This window comes from Colobus angolensis, unplaced genomic scaffold (genome assembly GCF_000951035.1).
Source record: "Colobus angolensis palliatus isolate OR3802 unplaced genomic scaffold, Cang.pa_1.0 Scaffold559, whole genome shotgun sequence".
NCBI lineage: Eukaryota > Metazoa > Chordata > Mammalia > Primates > Cercopithecidae > Colobus > Colobus angolensis.
In genome coordinates this window covers 553,682-574,091 of record NW_012119143.1, presented here as the reverse complement: position 1 = coordinate 574,091, position 20,410 = coordinate 553,682, and the positions used below count along the sequence as shown (strand labels likewise).

At 48.8% G+C, this 20,410-nt stretch overlaps 1 protein-coding gene across 1 annotated transcript; it reads left to right on the top strand.

The window, feature by feature from the left end:
* The first annotated feature begins 3,211 nt into the window (after nt 1–3,211).
* On the top strand, nt 3,212–17,602 carry DEFA6 (defensin, alpha 6, Paneth cell-specific). Its single transcript, XM_011961509.1, has 4 exons — nt 3,212–3,277; nt 11,296–11,446; nt 17,162–17,353; nt 17,445–17,602. Exons 1-4 carry the CDS (start codon nt 3,212–3,214, stop codon nt 17,600–17,602), a joined length of 567 nt encoding a protein of 188 aa, XP_011816899.1.
* Nucleotides 17,603–20,410: the final 2,808 nt, after the last annotated feature.

Below are 20,410 nucleotides of genomic sequence, written 5' to 3'. Positions count from 1 at the left end.
GCTCACATCCATTACCCAAAACCTTGCCTTACTGTTTCCCTGACCTCATGCTTTGCTGATTACCCCAAAAATGACCTCATTAGAGTGGGATTCTGCTGACATCACCATTTACTTGCGGTATAATCCCATTACTTTATGGTGCAAGGAACCCATAGGGCCTCAGTCAGATGGGAAGGCTGGCCTAGAAGCTATGCAAAAACTATGGACTCAGGAGACCTGTTGTAAGAATCCCATGCCCAAATCTAACCAGCTCTCCAGTGATAACGCTCATGCAGTGCTGGGGAAATGCCTGTGGACTGGAGTGTGTTCTGTGCACAGGAAGCAGGTCCAAGTTTCACTTCTACAGAACACGGGGCATTACCAGAACCCAGAGTTCCTCCTCCAGTGCATACATACCCCTTCATATTTTGCCCCATCACCTCATCCTTGGGCCCCTCCAAGCACCTACTAATGCCCCAGAAACTAAAACCATTACCAGGGCCTCAGTCTCCCTAAGCAGCCCAAATTTTTTCGTATGCTGGGATGAGACTGTTGCTCACTTCCTCCAATGCTAAAGTTCCCGGGCCTGCCACACATCAGGAACTCACTGCTTCCTCCAAGAGACAGCCAACCCCACTGCTCTGCCACAGTGACCACCCCTAGCAAGGCTTCAGATGCCTCCTCCTTCCTTAAGGTTGAGAGAGATGTTTCACCTCTCACTCCACTGCCAACAGTCCTTCATAGGACCGTGCCTGCCCAGTGCCTGCTGCCTTCAGGCAGAGCTGCAGGGGAGGCCCTGAGCACCCAGCCTGCTGGACCAGCGCTGTACACAACCCTCCCATGGTGGCAGGGGCTGCCCGGCCTGCACATTGGATTCAGCAACTTCACCATAGGTATTTATTGCCTCTGGAGTGACTGTATTCTTTTCTCATTTCCAGAAACCTTATCCCATCTACCTCACTAGAAGGAGGAGGAGGGTGGAGAGAGGTACATTTTAAAATGTGCATGAGTCTCCCTAGGACTTCTCCTCAAATAACACATGAGGGACCACAGGAGCTCGATCCTGCATATCTCAAGTGCCTAGTGATCATCCCCCTCACGCTCTGTGTGTGGAGACTCTTAGGCCTGCTCAGAATTGACTTAAGAGCAAGGTATTTGAGAACACCCATCTCGCTGCCACCTTGGCCGCCTCCCTGAGAGAATTCCAAGAGACATTCGGTCTCAAGCAGCAAACTCGGGAGTCCTTGGACCCAATGATCCTGGACACTAACTTAGCCTTAAACTGTCCATTGTCCAAGCAATGAGACAATTGTCTGCTCCAGGGAGCCACATGCTGTGTGCACATCCTTAACAAACCCAACAGAACCTGCTCTGCCTGGAAACACAGCCGAGGCAGTATTCAGCCTCCCCCATGTGTTCTGTAACATCCCAGCCCAGTCAGTCAGCTTTGATGTGTTGTTATGGTGAGAGCTCAGGTACTGGGGAGGCTGGTTCAGGGAGGGTTCCTCATCCTCTCCTGTGCATGGCGATCACGTCCTTGCTTCCCTAACAGAGTGAATCCTGTGAGATGCAGGCCAGGCTCTCCTGGGGGCTTTAAATATTCCCCTGTTGCAGCTAGCTCAGTCTCAGCCACCAGCACAGGCACCTTGGGGTCCATTGTCTTAGGAGTCATGGAGAATCCATCGTTGGTTGCTGCCTGAGCCTGGCCAGGGCTGACCAAGGCAGATGAGGGGACCCTTCCTGGACTCCTGTCTGAACCCCAGCTTCCCACCAAATTTCTCAACTGCCCTTGTCACCAGAGTTATTTAATGTACCCAACGGAAAGTAACCCAGGATATTAGGACACCTGATCCCAAATGACCCTTAAATAGGGAAGTCTTCTCCTGTTTGTGCACAGCTGCTCTTGCTACAGGAGTTTGAGTGGGACAGAGAGATTACAGGCTTCAAAGAAAGAGACGGCATTTCAAGTGGATTATTCACCATTCTTCACTAAAGCATCTCATGGTCCAGACACTTCTGTGACCACCAACACCAATCACAAATGCCCAGACCCCAGGAGGAGGGAGCAGGTGTTAACCACGTCCACCTCATGCAGATTCTGAGCAGGTCTCGGCCCTGGACTGAGGCTCTGCCTGTCTGAAGATGCAGCTCAGGGATCCAGGCACCCCACTGAGATGCTGCATGGCTGGGGATCCCAACACAGATCTTAGGGACTATAGATGAATCTACGTCTGACAGAGAAATGGTCCCAGCTCTACCTCGTCTTTAGACAGCGAAGGACACATATTAAGATTGAGAATGCAATCGCCAGGCAACCTTCCTTGGGTACCTATAACTGCCACTGACTTGAAGTCACGTGGTGCTCGCTGTAACTCTGCATATTGCTCCTAACTGTCCACTGGGCTGGGCTGACTCCCTCACATGGCTTTTGCTCTTCACCCAGAAGTTCACCTTTCTTGCACCCCAGATCCTGGGGTCTCTGCTAAAACTTCCCTTTGTCACTGAGGGCTTTGCTGATTTCTCAATTTTAAATTGCAACTAGTTCCCCCTGGAAACCTCAATCCCCTTCTTCTCTTATTTTAAACTGCAGAATTTCACACCATCTTACATTCTGTACATTTCACCTGCTTTCTGTAACGTTTGCGTCCCTACTGCAGAAGGTGAGCTGCATGTTTTACTCATCATTGGATAATAGTGCATAGACAACTCCCTAATAAACAGTAGACGATCAACAAATTCACTATGGTCACATTAATTATTCATATCTAACATCACATATTATTACAAAATTACATTGTCATTACAAAACTTCATAGAACAAACCTGACACCTATGGGGATAAAGCACCCGTGTGCCTAGTCCATGTGACAGCCTTGCTTTAAAAATCAATAAAAATCATTTAACTAACAGGAGACTATCATGGGTAAAATACGGCTTTGTGAAGCATTACTACTTTCTAATGAAGAAACTAGCCATTTTGGCTGTAGTGGCAAGAAAAGAGTTTATGATATATTTTTAACTGGAACATACAAGATATTGAAAAAATCAATACTTTAAAAAGAAGAGGTAGAGCAGTATTCCAGGTAAAGAAAATGGCACTGGGACAAGAAATATGCAGGGTCAGGTCGACTGCCACTGAATTTAGAGGAATTGCTGTTGCAACAGGGAAGAGTGGAGCAGAATTCAAGCCAATGTGCAGAGAAGCATCCATCAATCCAAGGGAAGGGGGCAGATGAGGACGGAGCATCCTGTCCTCTACTGGGAGCACCACACGTGGCGTCTGCTGCTGCGGTCTAGGGTGGGCGATGACTGCTGCCAACTCTAGGACAGAGAATTCAGGGAGGGGTGTGAGGGTCTCCAAACAGGGCAACTCGCTCAGCCTTGGATGAGATCCAGAACTGTTCCCCAGGATGCAGGTACAGTCTAGGTTCACTGATGATGTACCAGAGATTTTCTACCTTGAGCCACTCATACGGTAGGACAATAAAAGAGTAAGTCAGATGCCTCATCCCTATAAATGTAATTATGCAAGGGTATAGCAGCCATGTCTCTGTAGGAGGATAAAAGCCTAACTCCAATAAGCACAAATTAGCCAACACAGATGGGCCAATCAACTAGCCAGCTTCCCTCCTAACGACCTCCAGAACCATCCCGCTAGCTCCCCACAGGGCTTAAATTCTCCTGCCTTTGGCTTTAGGAGACTGTAGGGCAACCGTTTTCCCTATTGCAACATTTTGACTTCTATTGCAAGAGTCTTCAATAAATGCTTCCCTGCATTTCTGAAACATCCGCATGAAATTTTATTTTACAATAAAAGACACAGGCTATTTATTCTGTTTCTCTGTTTGATTTTTCTGAACTCTGCTTACAAGAAAAAGCAGAATGTAACGGATGGAAAAAGGATTTGTTCCCTTTTCTGAATAAGTGTATTTTTTTTCTTTGCTGCTGAAAGCCAAATAGCTCATTAAGAATCCTGGAAAAAGAGTTCACTCTGATATTACCTGGCAGGTCACCCTCCCAATCTCTCACTACTTTTACCTTTGAATAACAGTGACCCTCAATAATCTTTGTTCCAACAATCTTTGTTTCACCCACTAGACACCCACTAATTCTGCCAGGGCCTGGAATTCCTCTAGCTCTGAACATCAACCAAGAAGCTCCCCATCCCTGATCTCATTCGCTGTGCTTCCAGCCTCTCATGTAGCCGTCCCTCCCTCACTGCTGATCAGCCTCAATAAGGCTGTTCTCAGCTGGGCACAACGGCTCATGCCTGTAATCCCAGCACTTTGGGAGGCCAAGGCGGGTGGATCACCTGAGGTCAGGAATTCACGACAAGATTGGCCAACATGGTGAAACCTCATCTCTACTAAAAAAAAAAAAATTAGCCAGGCATGGTGGCAGGAGCCTGTAATCCCAGCTACTTGGGAGGCTGAGGCATGAGAATGGCTTGAACCTAGGAGACAGAGGTTGCAGTAAGCCGAGATCACACCTTTGCACTTTAGCCTGGGCGACAGAGCAAGATTCCATCAAAAAAAAGGCTGTTCTCCCACAGGGCTGTGCATCAAATAATTTACCTGGGAGCCTGATGCCCAGGCTGCACCCGGCACACCAGTCCTCTGCTCTCATCTCCTGTCCTTATGCACTGCACTGTGTTTGCATCAGGTTCTCTGAGTTTGGTAGTTTGGATGCTTTTCAGTCATCTTAGTTGGGTCTTGAATTCAAATGTCAGAAACTACAATGAGCTAAGTTAACATTTCGACTCCCGTATCTTGGAATATTCCACAGATTACCTCAAGGCCTCTAGTCAACAGCGCAGCCGTTGTGGAGAAGACACCAGCCCTTGAGCCAGGTGGACAGAGACCCAAGGTAGCCACCGAAACAAGACACACAGACCTCACACCCAGCTTAACTCCTGCATGCCTCCCATCTGAAGTCCCCCTTTTTAAACTCTTGTCTTCTCCCCAAAACCTTGAAATGGTTGCTTTGATATGAATCCAGCCATTTCCCCCTTACTAGTTTTGGTTAATAAAGTCACTCTCTTTCTACCACACCTCATCCAGTTATCGCTGCTGCAAGTGGTGAGCCGCGAGACCTGTGTTCAGTGACATGTCCTCACATGGTGGAAGGAATGACGAGGTGCTCTGCGGTCGCTTCTACAAGGGCATGAATCCCATTCAGGAGGACCGTGCCCTCCTGATCTGATCACTGGATAAAGCCCACACCTCTTGATGCTATCACCTTGGGGTTTAAGCTGTAAACATATGGATTTCAGAGGGACGAAAATATTCAGGCCACAGCACCATCCCATACTGAGGAAGTGAAAGATACCAGTTAATTAGTACCTGATTCCAGAAAAGAACATAGCACTAAGTCAGGATTATTTTACTTGTCAAAATATCACCCAGACTAGATTCAAGAGGAGAGGAGATAAACCTTCCTTTCTTTGGGAAGAGCCACGGATGTAGGATGTAGGGGCCATATTTTTAAAGATGCTCAATGGACTTATTCTCTCATAGTGTATTGTAAAATGCAACAACACCAGACACATAGACAGCCTGAGAGGAGCTGGGAAAGACATTCAAAGGGCGGGGACTCGGACCTCCTGCCTGTGGCAGCTGGATCTGCAGGCCCGGGAGTGGCTGTGTGGCACAGGCAGCACCAGGACCCTCCCTGCAGGACACTGGACAAAGGACTGAGGGGAGGGACAGGGCGGTGCACTCCGAAGAGCTGGGAGGTGGCCAGTCCTCGGAGCTCACTCCCACGCAGGCCCCGCCCTGCCCCATGCTAACGTGCACCCTGTGTTCCAGGACTGCCCTTCCCTACCAGGTCAAAACCATGGACCCTGCCCAAGGTCACACACCCTGTGTCTGCCGGGGCCCCTGGACACCCTCAGCATGTGTGGGAATACACTTGCTACTCCTGGAGGCCTCTCTCCTCTCATACCCACATCTGCACCCCCACCCACAGCTTCCCCAGAATATGGTGTCAGGGATCTGATGGTGTCTAGGTTGGACACAGAAGCAAAAGTGTTGCAAAGATTTTTAGACAAAACACTTTTTTTTGCTTAAACCCAGAGTTCTGCCAAGGTTCTGATGCAGCCCAGAAAGAAAAGTGAAAGAGACCACAGGAGATGAGTCCCTCTCTTCTAATTTGGGTTGGAATTTGAGAGTCACGTGGGCGAGGAGGAGGTAAAGCACAGGTGCAACCTCAGCACAGGCAGAGAACCTGATGGGCCCTGGGCTGCCGAGTCCGCCCCTGCCATGAAGTAGCGCCCCACCTAGCCAGCAGCTACCACCCCTCCAGTCGTGCATGGGAGGGAATGACCTCAGGACATTGGGTTGGGGATGGAAAAGGCAGAACCAGCAGCCACCACTGACTTGGGCCACCTGCAGCGCATCTGTTCTCTTTGACCTCCTGAAACCACTCTGGGTGCTGCTGGTGAGGCCACACTCCTGCTGCAGGACTGCTGCACCTGCTCCCCCTTTCCCTGGACCCATCCAGGTTTCTGCAGGACTCTCCCAGCCCCTCCTGGCCTCTGCTCTGATGCTCTCTCCACAACAAGGCTGCCATGGTGACACTGCTGAGCAGCACTCTGCCCCCAACACCACATCACCTGGGCACTCCAGGTCACCTCAATGTTATCCTTTTACTCTGTATAATAACCACGGGCTGCATAGCGTACCATATCCGTCATAACTTTGCCTTTTGTTTGTCTTCTCCACTAAAATATAAGACGGAAACAGTGCTTGCCACTCTCTGCTGCTGGAATACAAGTAGAGCAGCCACCAGATTGTCCTCCAGGACCATCAAGGTCCTGATCCCACATATGGTCCAGTTAACAGAGGGCATACAAAGGCCCAGGGCACAACATTTTGCAGCAGGAGACTTGGCCAATGCATTCTGCTCATTCCCATCACAGAGGGGTGACAGTCTGTGTTAGCTTTGACTTTGGAAGGGACCCAGTATACATTTACCAAATTGCACTCAGGCTGTCTCAGTAAGCCAGCTACTGCCCGTAACTCGTGGCCCCAGGACTCCCTGTGATTCAGTGTGAACTCCTGTACCCTGTGGCACTACATTGATAGCATTTTGCTCAGAAGCCCCTAGAAGAAGGAAGTGAAAACCATGCTGGTCGTTTTAGTGGCTTCCTCCAAGACCATGGCTGGGCCACAACCCACACAAAGTTCAGGCCCAGTTGCTGCTGTAAAGATTCTAGAAATCACCTGGTTCTCAGTGGGCCACCAAATTCCCCTCGCAGTTAAAACCCAAGTCTTCACCATTAGCGTGCCAGCCACTTTGTGGCAGGCCTTGCACATATTGGGCCATTCTGCCTGCACTTACACCCTACTTGTCCATTCTGCTGAGGCCCACAGATGCCGTCACGCAGAAGCCCTCCACGTGTTACTGGGGCCACAGCAGGATACAGCATGCAGCTGGCTCAGCAAGTGGTCTCCCAGGCTGTGCCCAGGTCCCGGGTTCTGAGTTTCATGTAGAGGCCTTCAGTACCACCAATCATGATTCCCAGAGCCTCTGGACAAAGCACACCCATCCTGGCTATGGGCTTCCACAGGCATAAACTTCCTGGCAGCTGCAGCTCAATATCCCCAGTTAAAAAGGTGGCTACCACTACACACAATGCCCGTATAGACACAGGCACTTCTGGACAGGTTCTGGTGCTGCTGTGTCCCCAGACTCCAGTCATGCCCCATGTCTGATTCCTCCTGACAGTGGCTACTCATGTCTCCCTGGGAAAATGGGAACAGCACCCGCAGGACAGGCCAAACCTGGCACCTGGGTCCTTTCAAGTGACAGAAAGCTGAGGCCATGGTTTCCCTAACTCAGCTCACCATCCACTGCTCTGTCTTTCCACTCTGCCTCATTTTGAATGGATTCACTCTCAAAGACAAGTCTTATATGCTCGGCAAAAGAAACAATGTCAGCTTCCAGTTCAGCTACTCACAACCTCACTATTTCTTGGGAAAAATCACCATCCTCTGTGTCAAAATATTGTAGTTTTATTGAACGTGTCCAGGTCACACATTTGCCTTTTAAGACACAGGGTTACAGGAGATCCACTGAAACAACTTTAATTAAGAGGGAAATGGGTTGTTGGCAAAGGCAGGATGCATAGCACAGAAAGCATGGCAGCCCACACCAGGGTGTCCTTATTTAGAGCACCCTCCAGCCACGTCTACTGAGACCTGGATTTCACTCCCATAAAGTCATCTTCACACCCAGAAAACCCACACGCACAAATGCTCCACTGCACTTTGCAACGTGCTCTCTCTTGGGTTGCCTTAAAGCTGCTGAGAACCTGATTCTGCTTGGAAAATACAGCTTCAAAGGAACAAGGGGAAAAATGAAGAAAGGAAAAACATTTCATCAGAAACCTTCCGTTCCTGTTGTTGCTGCAGGGCGCTGAGGCTCTGATAACCAAAACATCCTGCACATGAGTGAGTGAGTAAGAAACCGGGTCTGGGGAAAGGGAATGGACCAGGAGCGCCCTCTGAGATGCTCAGAGCATTTGCCGGGAAGGCCACAGCGCCCCCTGCTGTCCTGACTCCAACTGCAGCTTCCCCACCAGGCACAGCACATGCGGGGTCTGTACCTTCCTGAGCCTGTCTTCCTCCTCCCTTCCAAGACGACAGGGTAGCTGCCTAACCCTGGTGCCCCTGAAAGCCAGGCTGGCATCTTGCTGGGGTGTGATGTGACCCTTCCTCCTGTCTCTCCTCTCTGTCCCTCCCCGAGAAACCCACCGTATCTTTAACAGTAGTTGAGGATGTCTTGCCAACGGCCTATGAGGACATGACCACAAAGCCCCAGGGACAAGTCCAGCTTGAGCTACAGATTTCTTATATTTTGGATCTAGCAGTTCCAGTTTATGAATTTACTACACATGCTGGAAAAAATAACTTGTCTGTTCAAGCCATGGTGCCTCTTATCTGGAGGGTCATTCATAGAATGCCCCCAAGACTTCCAAGAGTGACAGAGAAACTACAGTTTGCAAAGAAAGGGACAGTGGTTCTAGTAGGATTATTCCCCATTCTTGACCAAAACAATCTGATGGGCCAAGACACAGCTGTGACCACCAACACCAACCTCCCACAATGCCCAGAGCCCAGGAGAAGGAAGCAGATGTTCTCCACATCTACCCCATGCAGATTCTGAGCAGGTCTCAGTCCAAGACTGAGGCTCTGCTTGTCTGAAGAGGCAGCTCAGGGGTCCAGGCACCCCACTGAGACACTGCACAGCTGAGAAACCCGATACAGTTCCCAGGGAGGACATGGTGGGTCTGTGATTGACAAAGAAAAGGTCCAAAGTCTTCCCCTTGTATCAAAGGTGAAGGTGACATTTTGGGTTTCAGGATGTGAAAGGCAGACAGTCTTCCTTGGGTTCCTGTAACTGCCACTGACTTGAAGTCACGCGGTTCTTGCTGTAACTCTGCATATTCCTGCTAACAGTCCACTGAGTCGGGCTGACTCCATCATGCGGTTTCTGCACTTCACCCAGAAGTCCATCTGGCTTGCACCCTAGATCCTGGGGTCTCTGTTAGAACTTCTCTTTGTCACTAAGGGCTTTGCTGATTTCTTAATTTTAAATTGCAACTAGTTCCCCTAGCGACCTCTATCCCCCTCTTCTCTTTATTTTTAACTGTAGAACTGTGAGCTATCTCACATTCTGTGCATTTCATTTACTCTCTGGCACATTGGTCTCCCAGCACTGGGAGGGAAGCTGCATGTTTCCCTCATCACCTTACCACAGTGCATAGATGACCACCTAATACATTGCACATGATCAGTAAATTAATTTCAAATAAATTAATTAATTGTACTCAAAATGTATATTGATACAAATTTGCGTTGTTGTTCCTAAACAGCTTACAAAAAAATACTGAAGCCTACAGAGGTAAAGCAGCCCGTGTGTCTAGTCCATGTGACAGCATTCCTTAAAAAAGCTAATTAAAACGAATTAAAAAGATTAAAATATAGGAGACTATGATGGGTAAAATGTGGTTTCATGAAGCATTAGGATTTTTGGAAGAAGGAAAAGACCATTCTGTGTTGGAATGCCAAGGATAGATTTCATGGTGAATCTTAAACTGAAACATAAAGATGTTTAAACTTTCAATAGATTAAAAGAATGATTAGCGCAGAAATTTAGGTAAAGAACGTAGAATCAGAGCAAGAGCTATGCAGGAGGAGGTCAACCTCCATTGAATTAAGAGGAATTGCTGTTGGCAACAGAGAAGGTTGGAGGAGAATTCAGGCTGATGTGCTGAGAAGCCTCCATCAATCCAACGGAAAGGGCCAGAAGAGGATGGAGCCTCCCTGCTCCTCTGTGTGGATAAAGGCACACTGGGAGCACCACATGTGGCTTCTGCTCCTGCAGTCTTGGGTGGGCAATGACTGCTGCAAACGCTAGGACAGAGAATTCAGGGAGAGGTGTGAGGGTCTCTAAACAACCAGGGCCACTTGCTCGGCCTCAAGTGAGACCCAAAAACGTTCATTCGGATACACTCTTTGTTTACTGATGACGTACAAGACATTGTCTACCTTAAGTCACTTGAGTGGTAGAACAGTAAAGAGTGAGTCAGATGCCTCATCCCTATAAATGTAATTACCCATGGGGATAGCCGCCTTGTCTCTGCGGGAGGATAGGGGCCTATCTCCTAATAAATTAGCAAACACAGATGGCCCAATCACACTGCTCAACTTCCCCACCAACAACCACCAGAACCTTTCCACTAGCTTAACCCAGGGCCTACATATTCCTACCTTGGGCTTCAGGACAGTTGAGTCCAACGGCTCACCCTATTGCAACGTTTTGACTCCTATTTCAACAATCTTCAATAAATACTTCCTTGACATTTCTTAAAAGTCTTGTGAATTTTTTTTTAACGCAAGGCATTGGTATTTTTTCCTTTTCTGTTTCTCTGTTTGAGACCCTGAACTCTTCTTACAGGCAGGACCAGAATGGAAGAAATCAGATAACTACTTGTTCTCTTTTCTAAACCTGTGCGTTTTTTCCCTTTGCTGCTCAAAGCCACTCAACTCACTAAGAAACTTAAGATTATGGGAAATGGTCTTTCACTCTAACTTTACCTGGCCGGTCACCCTCCCGGCCTCTCAGTGCTTTGTCCTCCTGGATAACAGTGACTCCCTGTCCTCTTTGCCCTAGTTCTCCACTCCATGGCCACCCACTAACTCCTGCCGCCACCTGGAATTCCTCCATTTCTGAACATCAACTGTGAAGCTCCCCATCCCTGACTCACCCGCTGTCCTCCAGCCTCTCGTAGCTGTCCCTCCTTCCCTGCAGATCAACATTAACAAGGCTCTTCTCCCCGGGGGCTGTACATGGGAATCGCCAGGGAGCCTGAGGCCCGAGCTGCCCCCGGGACACCTGTCACGTGCTCTCATCTCCTGTCCTTGTGCACTGCACCGTCTTTGCCTCAGGTTCGCCGAGTTTGGTATTTTTTATCTTTTTCAGGCATGTTAGTGGGGTCTTGGAGTAAAACATTAGAAATCATGTCAAGCTGAGTCATCTTTTTTTTTAAGAGGCAGGGGTCTTGCTATGTTGCCCAAGCTAGTCTCAAACTCCTGGCCTTAAGCAATTCTTCCTCCTCGGCCTCCCAAAGTGTTAGGATTACAAGCTGAGCTACCTTGCCCAGCCCTGAGTCAACATTTTCACTCCCATACTTAGGAATTCTGGCTTTAGGAAATGCTTGGTCCAAGGACTCAAAGCATGAATTACATTGTTGTCTTCACCTTTTTTCCCCTTTGTTTCTCTTGATCTTACTTTGGGATCTCTCCCCAGGTGACAACCATGTGAATCGTGGTCATCTCTCTATGACCTTTGTAGCTAATCTCCTGGAAAATATCCCTACTTCTTTCCCTGTTGTTTCAGCCAACTTCCAAGTCCCATGGCCTCCTCTGAGTCTGTCACTGAGGGGAGAGGTTGAGACTCCACCTGGCTCCCGCACCACCTCTGCTCCCAGCAGGAAGAATTTAAACTAAGAATGGGTGAGGGGGTTCTTAGGTCACTCCGAAGAGTCCACAATCCATGCTGCCATGACGATGGGCTCTTTGTGACACTTTGGGAATAAGGTGAGAGGATTCAGTCCTACCTCACCAATATGTTAGAGAAGCAGAAGTTTACACATACAAAAACGCACAAGTCCAGCTTCTCACCGAGACTGTGAAAATGCCCTCTCTTCATCTACTGCTGTGTGAAAAGACGCCCCAAACATAGCGGATTGAAACAGCACGATCAGGTCTTCACTCATACATTGGCAACTGGGGCCCAGCTCCTTCCACGGGCATCAGAGGAGAGGTTCTGCTGGGATCTGAAGACCTCAGGGCTGAGGCACTCGCGCACAGGTGCAGGCAGTGCTGGCTCAACTGGGAGCTCTCCCAGGGCTGAAGGATGGGACCTTGTGATGTGCTGGGGCCAGATCATGCCAGCTCCTGAGAGAGGTAGTTTGTGTGACATTTTTAGAACTATCCATAGCTGGGAGGATTCTAACCACAGAAATTTACAAACACTGTAAATCAGGGTTTTGGTTTTTCCCAGAAAGCTCGCTGTGCTGTGCTCTCTAGCTCACTCTTGCAAGTGCATTCAGCTCATCTTCCTGTGCGACGCTGAGGCTTCCTCAAAGCATGGCGTCTGGGCCCCCAAGTGACCAGCCCTCTTAGTCCATCTGAGCTGCTATTTAAAAAAATACCATAAACGGAGTTGCTTGTGAACAACAGATATATTTTTCAGTGTTCTAGAGATTGAGAAGTCCAAACCAAGGTGGCAGCAGACTTGGTGTCTGGTGAGGACCAGCTTTTTCGTTCATAGATGGCACCTCCTCACTGTGTCCTCACCTGATGGAAGGAATGAAGGAGCTCTCTGGGGCCTCTTCTGTAAGGGCACTAATCCTATTCATGAGGTGCCCTCCGGACCTACTCACCTCCCCAAAGGCACCACCTGTTAATGCTATCACCTGGCAGTTTAATATTTCAATATGTGAATTTCAGAGGAACAAAACTATTCAGAATATAGCACCATCCAAGACTGAGGGAGCAAAAACTATCGGTTTCTTAGCACCTGGGCCCAGCAAATGGCATGGGGCTAAGTCAGGTGTATTCTATTGGTGAAGATGTCACCCAACCTAGATCCAACAGGAAAGAAGTAAACCTCCCTTTCTGTGGGAGAAGAGTCCAAGAATTGGGACCACATTTTAAAACATCCCAAGAGGGTTATTCTTTCATAGTCATTTATAAAAATCGCTGCAGGCAACACCACCAGACACATAGATGGCTTGTGAGAAGTGGCTGGGAAAGGCGGACAAAGGGCGGGAGACTTGGAGCTCCTGCCTGTCCCAGCTGGATCTGCAGGCCCCGGAGTGGCTGTGTGGCACATGCAGCACCAGGACCCTCCCTGCAGGGAGGTGGACAGAAGGCTGAGGGGAGGGACAGGGCAGTGCACTCTCAGGAGCTGAGAGATGGACGGTGTCAGAGCTCACCCCCATGCAGCCCCACCCTACCCCACACTAACCCGCACACTGAGTTCCACGACTGCCCTTCCACACCGGGTCAAAACCACGTCCCGGGGCCCTGCCCAAGGTCCACACTCACTGTGTCTGCTGGGGTCACCAGAGCCTCAGGGAGTGTGGGAATATCCTCGCTGCTGCTGGAGGCCTCTCTCCTCTCACACCCACACCTGCACCCCCCTCACAGCTTCCCCAGAATATTTGCCCCAGCTCCAGCTTGAGGGTGTCAGGTTCTTGTTGAGTGTCTGAAAGTTTAACTGCATGTGGACGAAGAAACAGTTTACGTTGTGTCTACACTCAGAGTTGACACTGGTGGCAAGTCCAGGACGCTGTGCTAGGGGCGGGGTGGGTGGGGGTGGAAGTGAAAGTGTTGAAAGACTTTTAGATGTAGCACCGGTTTTTTGCTGAAACCACTGAGTTCTGCCAAGGTTCTGGTGCAGCCCAGAAAGAAAGGTGAAAGGGGCCACAAGATACAGACTCACTCTGTTCTAAATGGGGTTTGGGAGCCACCTGGGGGAGATGGAGGCAAGGCCCAGGTGAGACCTCAGCACAGACCGAGAACCTGACCTGCCCTGGCTGTCGAGTCCCCACCACAGACTGGGAAAGAGGCAGGGACAGGAGTATTGCCACCCAGGAGAAAGAGTAGAGGCCCCCAGACTCAGGTCATCAGCTCCGCAGCCAGCACAGTAGGGAAGACATCACGACACTACGTTAGAGACGGGCAGGCCAGTCTTCCAGGGCCAGCAGCTACCGCTGACACGGAGTCACCAGCAGTGTATTCTGTGTCCCCCTGAACTAATGTTGTAATATGTACACTTTGGGGTGCAGAAGAAAGCAATGTGTTTGCTGAACAGCACCTTACAGCAGTCCCATTTAAAGTCCCTCTTGGGTAAATTACTATTTAAGGGCAGGAGTGCCACCTGCTGTCCTTAAGGTGCTACTGCAGTGCTGCCCGCCCAATTCTCTGTAAGGGCAGGTCCTTCTCTACTGGAAGATAGTGTGGGCTCTGCTAGGTCAGCGTCTGATGCGTGAGGACATCTCAGTGTGGAGGCATGCTGGAGCCACTGAGGAGAAGAGAGAAAGCCCTTGGCCTAAGTCAACTGCATCTCGGTGGCATCTCCAATATGCTCGGTTCTTATTAGGGCTTCCATGTAGGAGTGGGGTGGGGTTAACTTAAGAAAGGCAGTTAGCAGAGATGAGGTCCTCATGACTGCGGATCACAGTAGGGGGGTTACTTCTCTTGCAGGAGCCTGATGACTAAACAAGGGGGAGATATACCTGCCTCGATTTTGTGCATGATCACTGAAAGCTGGATCCTAGAGTAATGGGCTCTTCAAAATAGAGCTTGTGCTTCAATATTTGCATGTATGTGACTCTAGGGACAGGAAGGTAAGTAGAGAGAGGGAAAGGAACCACGTGAAGTTCCCTTGTCCCTGAAACCCTTTGATATTCTACTGATCTAGAAGTTCTGTTTACTTCCAGGCGTTCTGTCCATTGGCGTGGTGCCTGTGGTGACTTCACAAGCTCTGATATGGATCCTGATAAGCCTTCCTGCTCCCCATCTGTCTAAATATTTACCAATGCCCATGGGGACTGGTCTGTGTTATCTTCTATTTCAATTAAAACAGGCTGGGAACACTTCTTAGTTTCCAAAGATAGAGCATACAATTCCAAAATGTTCCTTTAAGTCAAGACAAATTAGATCACTTCTTTACAGAAGTACCTTGTCCTCTTAGCTAGATCAGGGTGTCTGAGTAACAGCTGTAGGGTAGGATTTCCAGGTGATAGAGTAATTAGTGCCTTTCCCATGAACTACTGGGGAAAGAGGCATAGACAGCTATAACTCACAATGGATAATTACAGTTTGGGTTGGAGAGGGAAAGTTTAATTAGAAATTTAGATCTTAGTTAAATGGTCATCTCCTACTGGGTAAATGAAGGCAAAATTCAAATAAATACAAAACAAATGCATTTTTTTTAAATGCCCAAAGATTCCCTAACAAAACTGAAACAAAAATCAAGAAAATAATTCCATTAATAACAGCATCAAAAAATAAAACACCTAGGAAGAAACAAGGAGGTGAAAGATCTACATACTGAAAATGAAAAAAAAAAGTGAAAGAAATTAAAGAATGTATAAATAAATGGAAAGATATCCTGGGCTGAAAATTGGAAGAGTTAAGATTGTTAAAATGTCTATCCCAAACAAACCAATACACAGATTCAGCACAATTCCTATCAAAATCCCCATGGCATTCTTCAGAGAAATTTGAAAAAAAAAAAAAACTAAAATTTTTATAAAATGGTAAAATAACCCAAATAGCCAAAACAATTCTGAGGGAAAAAAAAAGTTGAAGACCTCCCAATTCCTGGTTTTAAATTATATTACAAAGCTATAGTAATCAAAACAATATGGTATTGGCGTAAAACCAGACACATACCAGTGAAATAAAATTGAGAGTCCAGAAATAAATCCAAACACATATGGTCAACTAATTTTTGACAAGGGCATCAAGAAAACACAATGGGAACAGGAGAGTCTCTTCAATAAATGGTGGTGGGAATACAATTTCCATATGCAAAACAATAAAACGGAACCTTTCTCTTACACTATACACAAAACTTAACTCAAAATGGATAAAACATCTGAATAGAAGACCAGAAACAAGAGACTATGAAAACAATGGTAGAGTTCTATGTGTTTTGAGCAAAGTATTCAAATTACAGCATTAGGGAGAAAAAACAAAGTGCAAACCAATGTGTTTAATTTTGAAGTGGAGATTTTCTGGAGCAGAGTTGCAGGGCTGGGGCAGGGATAGAGGCTCATTACTCCTTCTACCCTTTGAATATTTCTTGTGGGTGATTTAAAATTTTCTAAAATAAAAAATAAAATAAAATTTCAGAGGGGGGTTGTGGGCATGTCAATTGTTTTGATATTTTTCAAAGTGGAGAGAAATACCTAGTACATATTTTACTTGATACGTTCAGATCACATTGGTTTCTTGAAATAAATCTGTCTTTTGGCTTTAGTTTTACTAACTCTTTACCTAGTATCCCACAGAGCTCATCTCCCCTATAAGCTGATAAGGTCAATATCTTCTCCACACTGTGACCCACAAGAGCCTACTCACTCCATAATCTCAAAGCCTCCTTCATGAGGGCAGAAATGCCCCAACCTCCTGAATCCTGCAATGAATTAGCCCTCTACTCTAGTGAAATCCAGCTCTGACCTCAGTGTCGAGACCTCCAGAGAGTGGCCAGCCCCACCTTCAGAAAATAAAAGGCATCTGATTCCTGAACTTATTCAATGAAAGCACTGTTCTTTTATTTTTTGAATATTAAGAAGTCAATATTCCAGCAGATGGAAAACAGGAAAGTGTAGCACTGTTCTTATCATCACTATCAGCTGGGACCAGAACAGACACTCAGTGAACAGCCTCACACTACAATGAAGATTGGAGAACAAAGGAGCATCAAAGGGACCTGGAGGGCAAGGGTAGCTCTTCTGCTCCCCAATTACATGCACACCCCAACTCACTGCAGCATCTGTCTCTGAGCCTTCTCCCAGCAGACCTATAAATCCAACTGGCTCCTCACTCCCCACACATCTGCTCCTGCTCTCTCTCCTCCAGGTGACCCCAGCCATGAGAACCCTCACCTTCCTTCCTTACTGCTGTTCTCCTTGTGGCCCTCCAGGCCCAGGCTGAGCCACTCCAAGCCAAGGATGAGCCACTCCAGGCAAGCACTTATGAGGCTGATGCCCAGGAGCAGCGTGGGGCAGAAAACCAGGACTTTACCGTCTCCTTTGCAGGGGATGCAAGCTCAAGTCTTAGAGCTTTGGGTAAGAGACACCAGCATTGCAGAGCTAGAAGTGTAGAGAGGAAAACCAAGCACGTCTAGAATTAGGCCCAACGGCTGGCTCTTTCTCTTAGGTGATCACCTCCCCAGGCCTGAATTCTCCAAGGCAGGACTGAAGGAGGAGAAACATGGAGTCACCAAACCCATTTCCAAGCCTGACTTTGCTGCTTTCTACCCGAATGGACTTAACAAACCCAGCACGAAAACGGAGCCTTCATTTCCTCCTCCATAACCTTGTGGCAGCTGCCTCAAAACCTGACTATGGGACCTAACACGATTCCTGAAAAAGGCGGTCAGAGACTTAGACATCAAAGGTGGGGAATATATAACACAGTCAGATAGCAAAGGTGGGGGGTGACCTAGCAAGTGGGGGGTGACCTGGTAAGTAGGGGTGACCTGGTAAGTGGGGGTGACCTAGCAAGTGGGGGTGACCTAGTAAGTGGGGGAATGACCTAGCCAGTGTGGAAGTGACTTAGCTAGTAGGGGGTGACCTAGCAAGTGGGGGGTGAACTAGCAAGTGGAGAGGTGACCTTGCAAGTAAGGGGGTGACCCTGCAAGTAAGGGGGTGGCCTAGCAAGTGGGGGGTGACCTAGCAGGATTCTTTGCTAAGATGGGACTGGGCAGACCAAAGACAGACAGGACCAAGGTCCAGGCCTGGTTGAAAAGATGGCTCAGAGGAGCCTGGCTAAAGTTTGGTCAAGGAGAGAGTCTTGGTCAGCGATCCTGACCTGAGACCCAGATGATGAAATGGCTCAACTCATACAGATCTCAGGGGCAGAATTCCAGAGAGGGAGGCAGGGGAGCGGATGCAAAGGCCCTGAGGTGCTAGGATGGAGTTTGTGCTCAGAGCCAGGAAGAAGGCCAGTGACTGGGGGCTGCCGGACCAGTCAGAGCTGTAGGAGGGCCCAGAGCACAGCGGCCCTCAAGGGTCAGGAGGGGCTTCTCAGTGCAATGAAGTCACTGGAGGATGTTCCTTAGAAGAACGGCACGATTCCCACTCTGTCTGCTGTGTAGGGAATGCAGTGCAGCAGATCAGGAGAGGAGGCAGGGAAGGCGAAGGTGTAGTCTGGGGCTGGACGGGAATGCTCCATGCCACAGTGGGGACTGGCATCATACAGGTGAACACACTTGCCAAAACATACCTGGCTGAACTCCCAAGACTGGTGCTTTTCACTCTATGCAAATTATTCTTCAATACAAATTGTAAAATATAAAACATAAACTTTATTTAAAAAGTCCACGAGATCTAGAAAATTAACAAATAAGTCAGAGGGAGGAGGGAGTCAAGGGTCATCCAATTCCCCTCAGAATTAAATAGCATTCTAGTGTGCACTGTGCATGTGAAGTGTGTTCTTGCTTTTGTTCCACCTGGCAGGACACACCTGCAGCAGCAGAGCAGTTCAAGTCCACAGGACCGGCTGCGGTGCCTGCTTCAGCCTTCTCAGCTATGTGTGGCTTGAGAAGAAGGATCCCAGCTGGTACCACTTCCTTGCTCACTGGGAGTGTGAAGATGGCCACCAGTCACTAATGGAGCAGGTGTCTGGGGGAGGACCTGGTGTAGTTCCCTAGGTACACTCATGAAACAGGAGTGGAGGAGAAAGTGGTGTCTTGTCTAGACTGGTCTGCCCAGAGACACAGCTAAAGGTGAGCACCTGGAGTTTGCCCCAGGACAGCCTGGATGGTGAGGGAGAGGTAGAGGTCACATCAAAGAGAAAGGCGCAGGAGCCCCAGGCTGCAGACATCCCAGCCGGCTGAGCACACCTGAATAAGCACAGCTGTGCTCTCTCTGTCCTTGCTTCTGGGGGAGCCCCTGTGCCTTCTCACCAGAGCCCCAAACTGCTTCTTTCCCCAGGACCAGACCCTGGCAATAAGCAAAGAGAGAAAACGCTCTCTGAAAAAGGATAGGATCATCGTAATCCAGAATGTGAGCCCAGTGCTTCCCCATGTGAAAAGTCCCACCCAGCTTCCCATCATTTCCTTCCCCACGCAAACCCTTGAGACAGGGCTAAATAGTCCTGCTTTATGTGAGGTTGGTGAGGGTGCTGCGGTCATTGAGTGTGAACCAGCCTGATGACCACGCTCAGCACCAGGGCCCCCAGGACACAGAGTACCAGGGCATGACTGGCGCTTCCAAGGAACCTCACATGCCTCCAATCTGTCTCAAAGCTGCTACGGGCCAGAAACCCATCCTTGAGGACAAGGAGAATGTGGCTTTGGGGGTCAGACGCCAGAGAACACGCAAACCTGAGAAATGCCTTGTGACGGTTGATGTGATGCCTGGGCCATGGTTCCTGGGCAGTTGGACAAACAGTATTCTGGATGTTTCTGTAAGGTGGTTTTCGGGTGCGATAAATATTTAAATTGGTGGACTATGAGACAAATATTTACATTGGTAAAGCAGATGGTCTTCCACAATGAGGAGGGGACATGAATGGAACAGAGACTGACCTCCGCAGAGCAAGAGGGAGTTCTGCCAGCAGGCGGCCTCGGGACTGGCCTGCAGCTTCTCCCCGGGTCTCCAGCCTGCTGGCCTCCCCATCAGGTATGGGGCTCACCACACCCCACACAGAAAAGGAATTTGTTCTGCTTCTCTGGAGAACCCTGACTAACAGGTATCCTGAGCAAATGATGGGGAGGAGACCTCTCAGGTAGGTCTCGATGGCCTCCCAGGGTGGGCTGTAGCTGTCCAGGCTCTGCAGGAACTACCTTGATCCCGGCTCCTAAACCTTGTAGACACTCCCCCGTGCAAGACAGCCCTGAAAGTTCTCCAGGCCTCATACCAGCCCCTTCCCCTCGAGACATGGCACAGGCCCTCGCTGAGGATGGCTCAAACAGCACGGACCACGTGGCCCAGAAACCGCGCCATAACTGACAAGGCCACACACGCACACGGACGGCCAGACGGGAGAGGTGGACAGAAGCTGAGAAACATGCAGCCAGGTCCAAGCGTCAGGTGGATGGGGCCCCGGCAGCTGGAGAGGAGGGTTGGCTGAGGAACCAGAGAGATGTGAGGGGAGCTCCCCACTTGTGGAATTGCAGC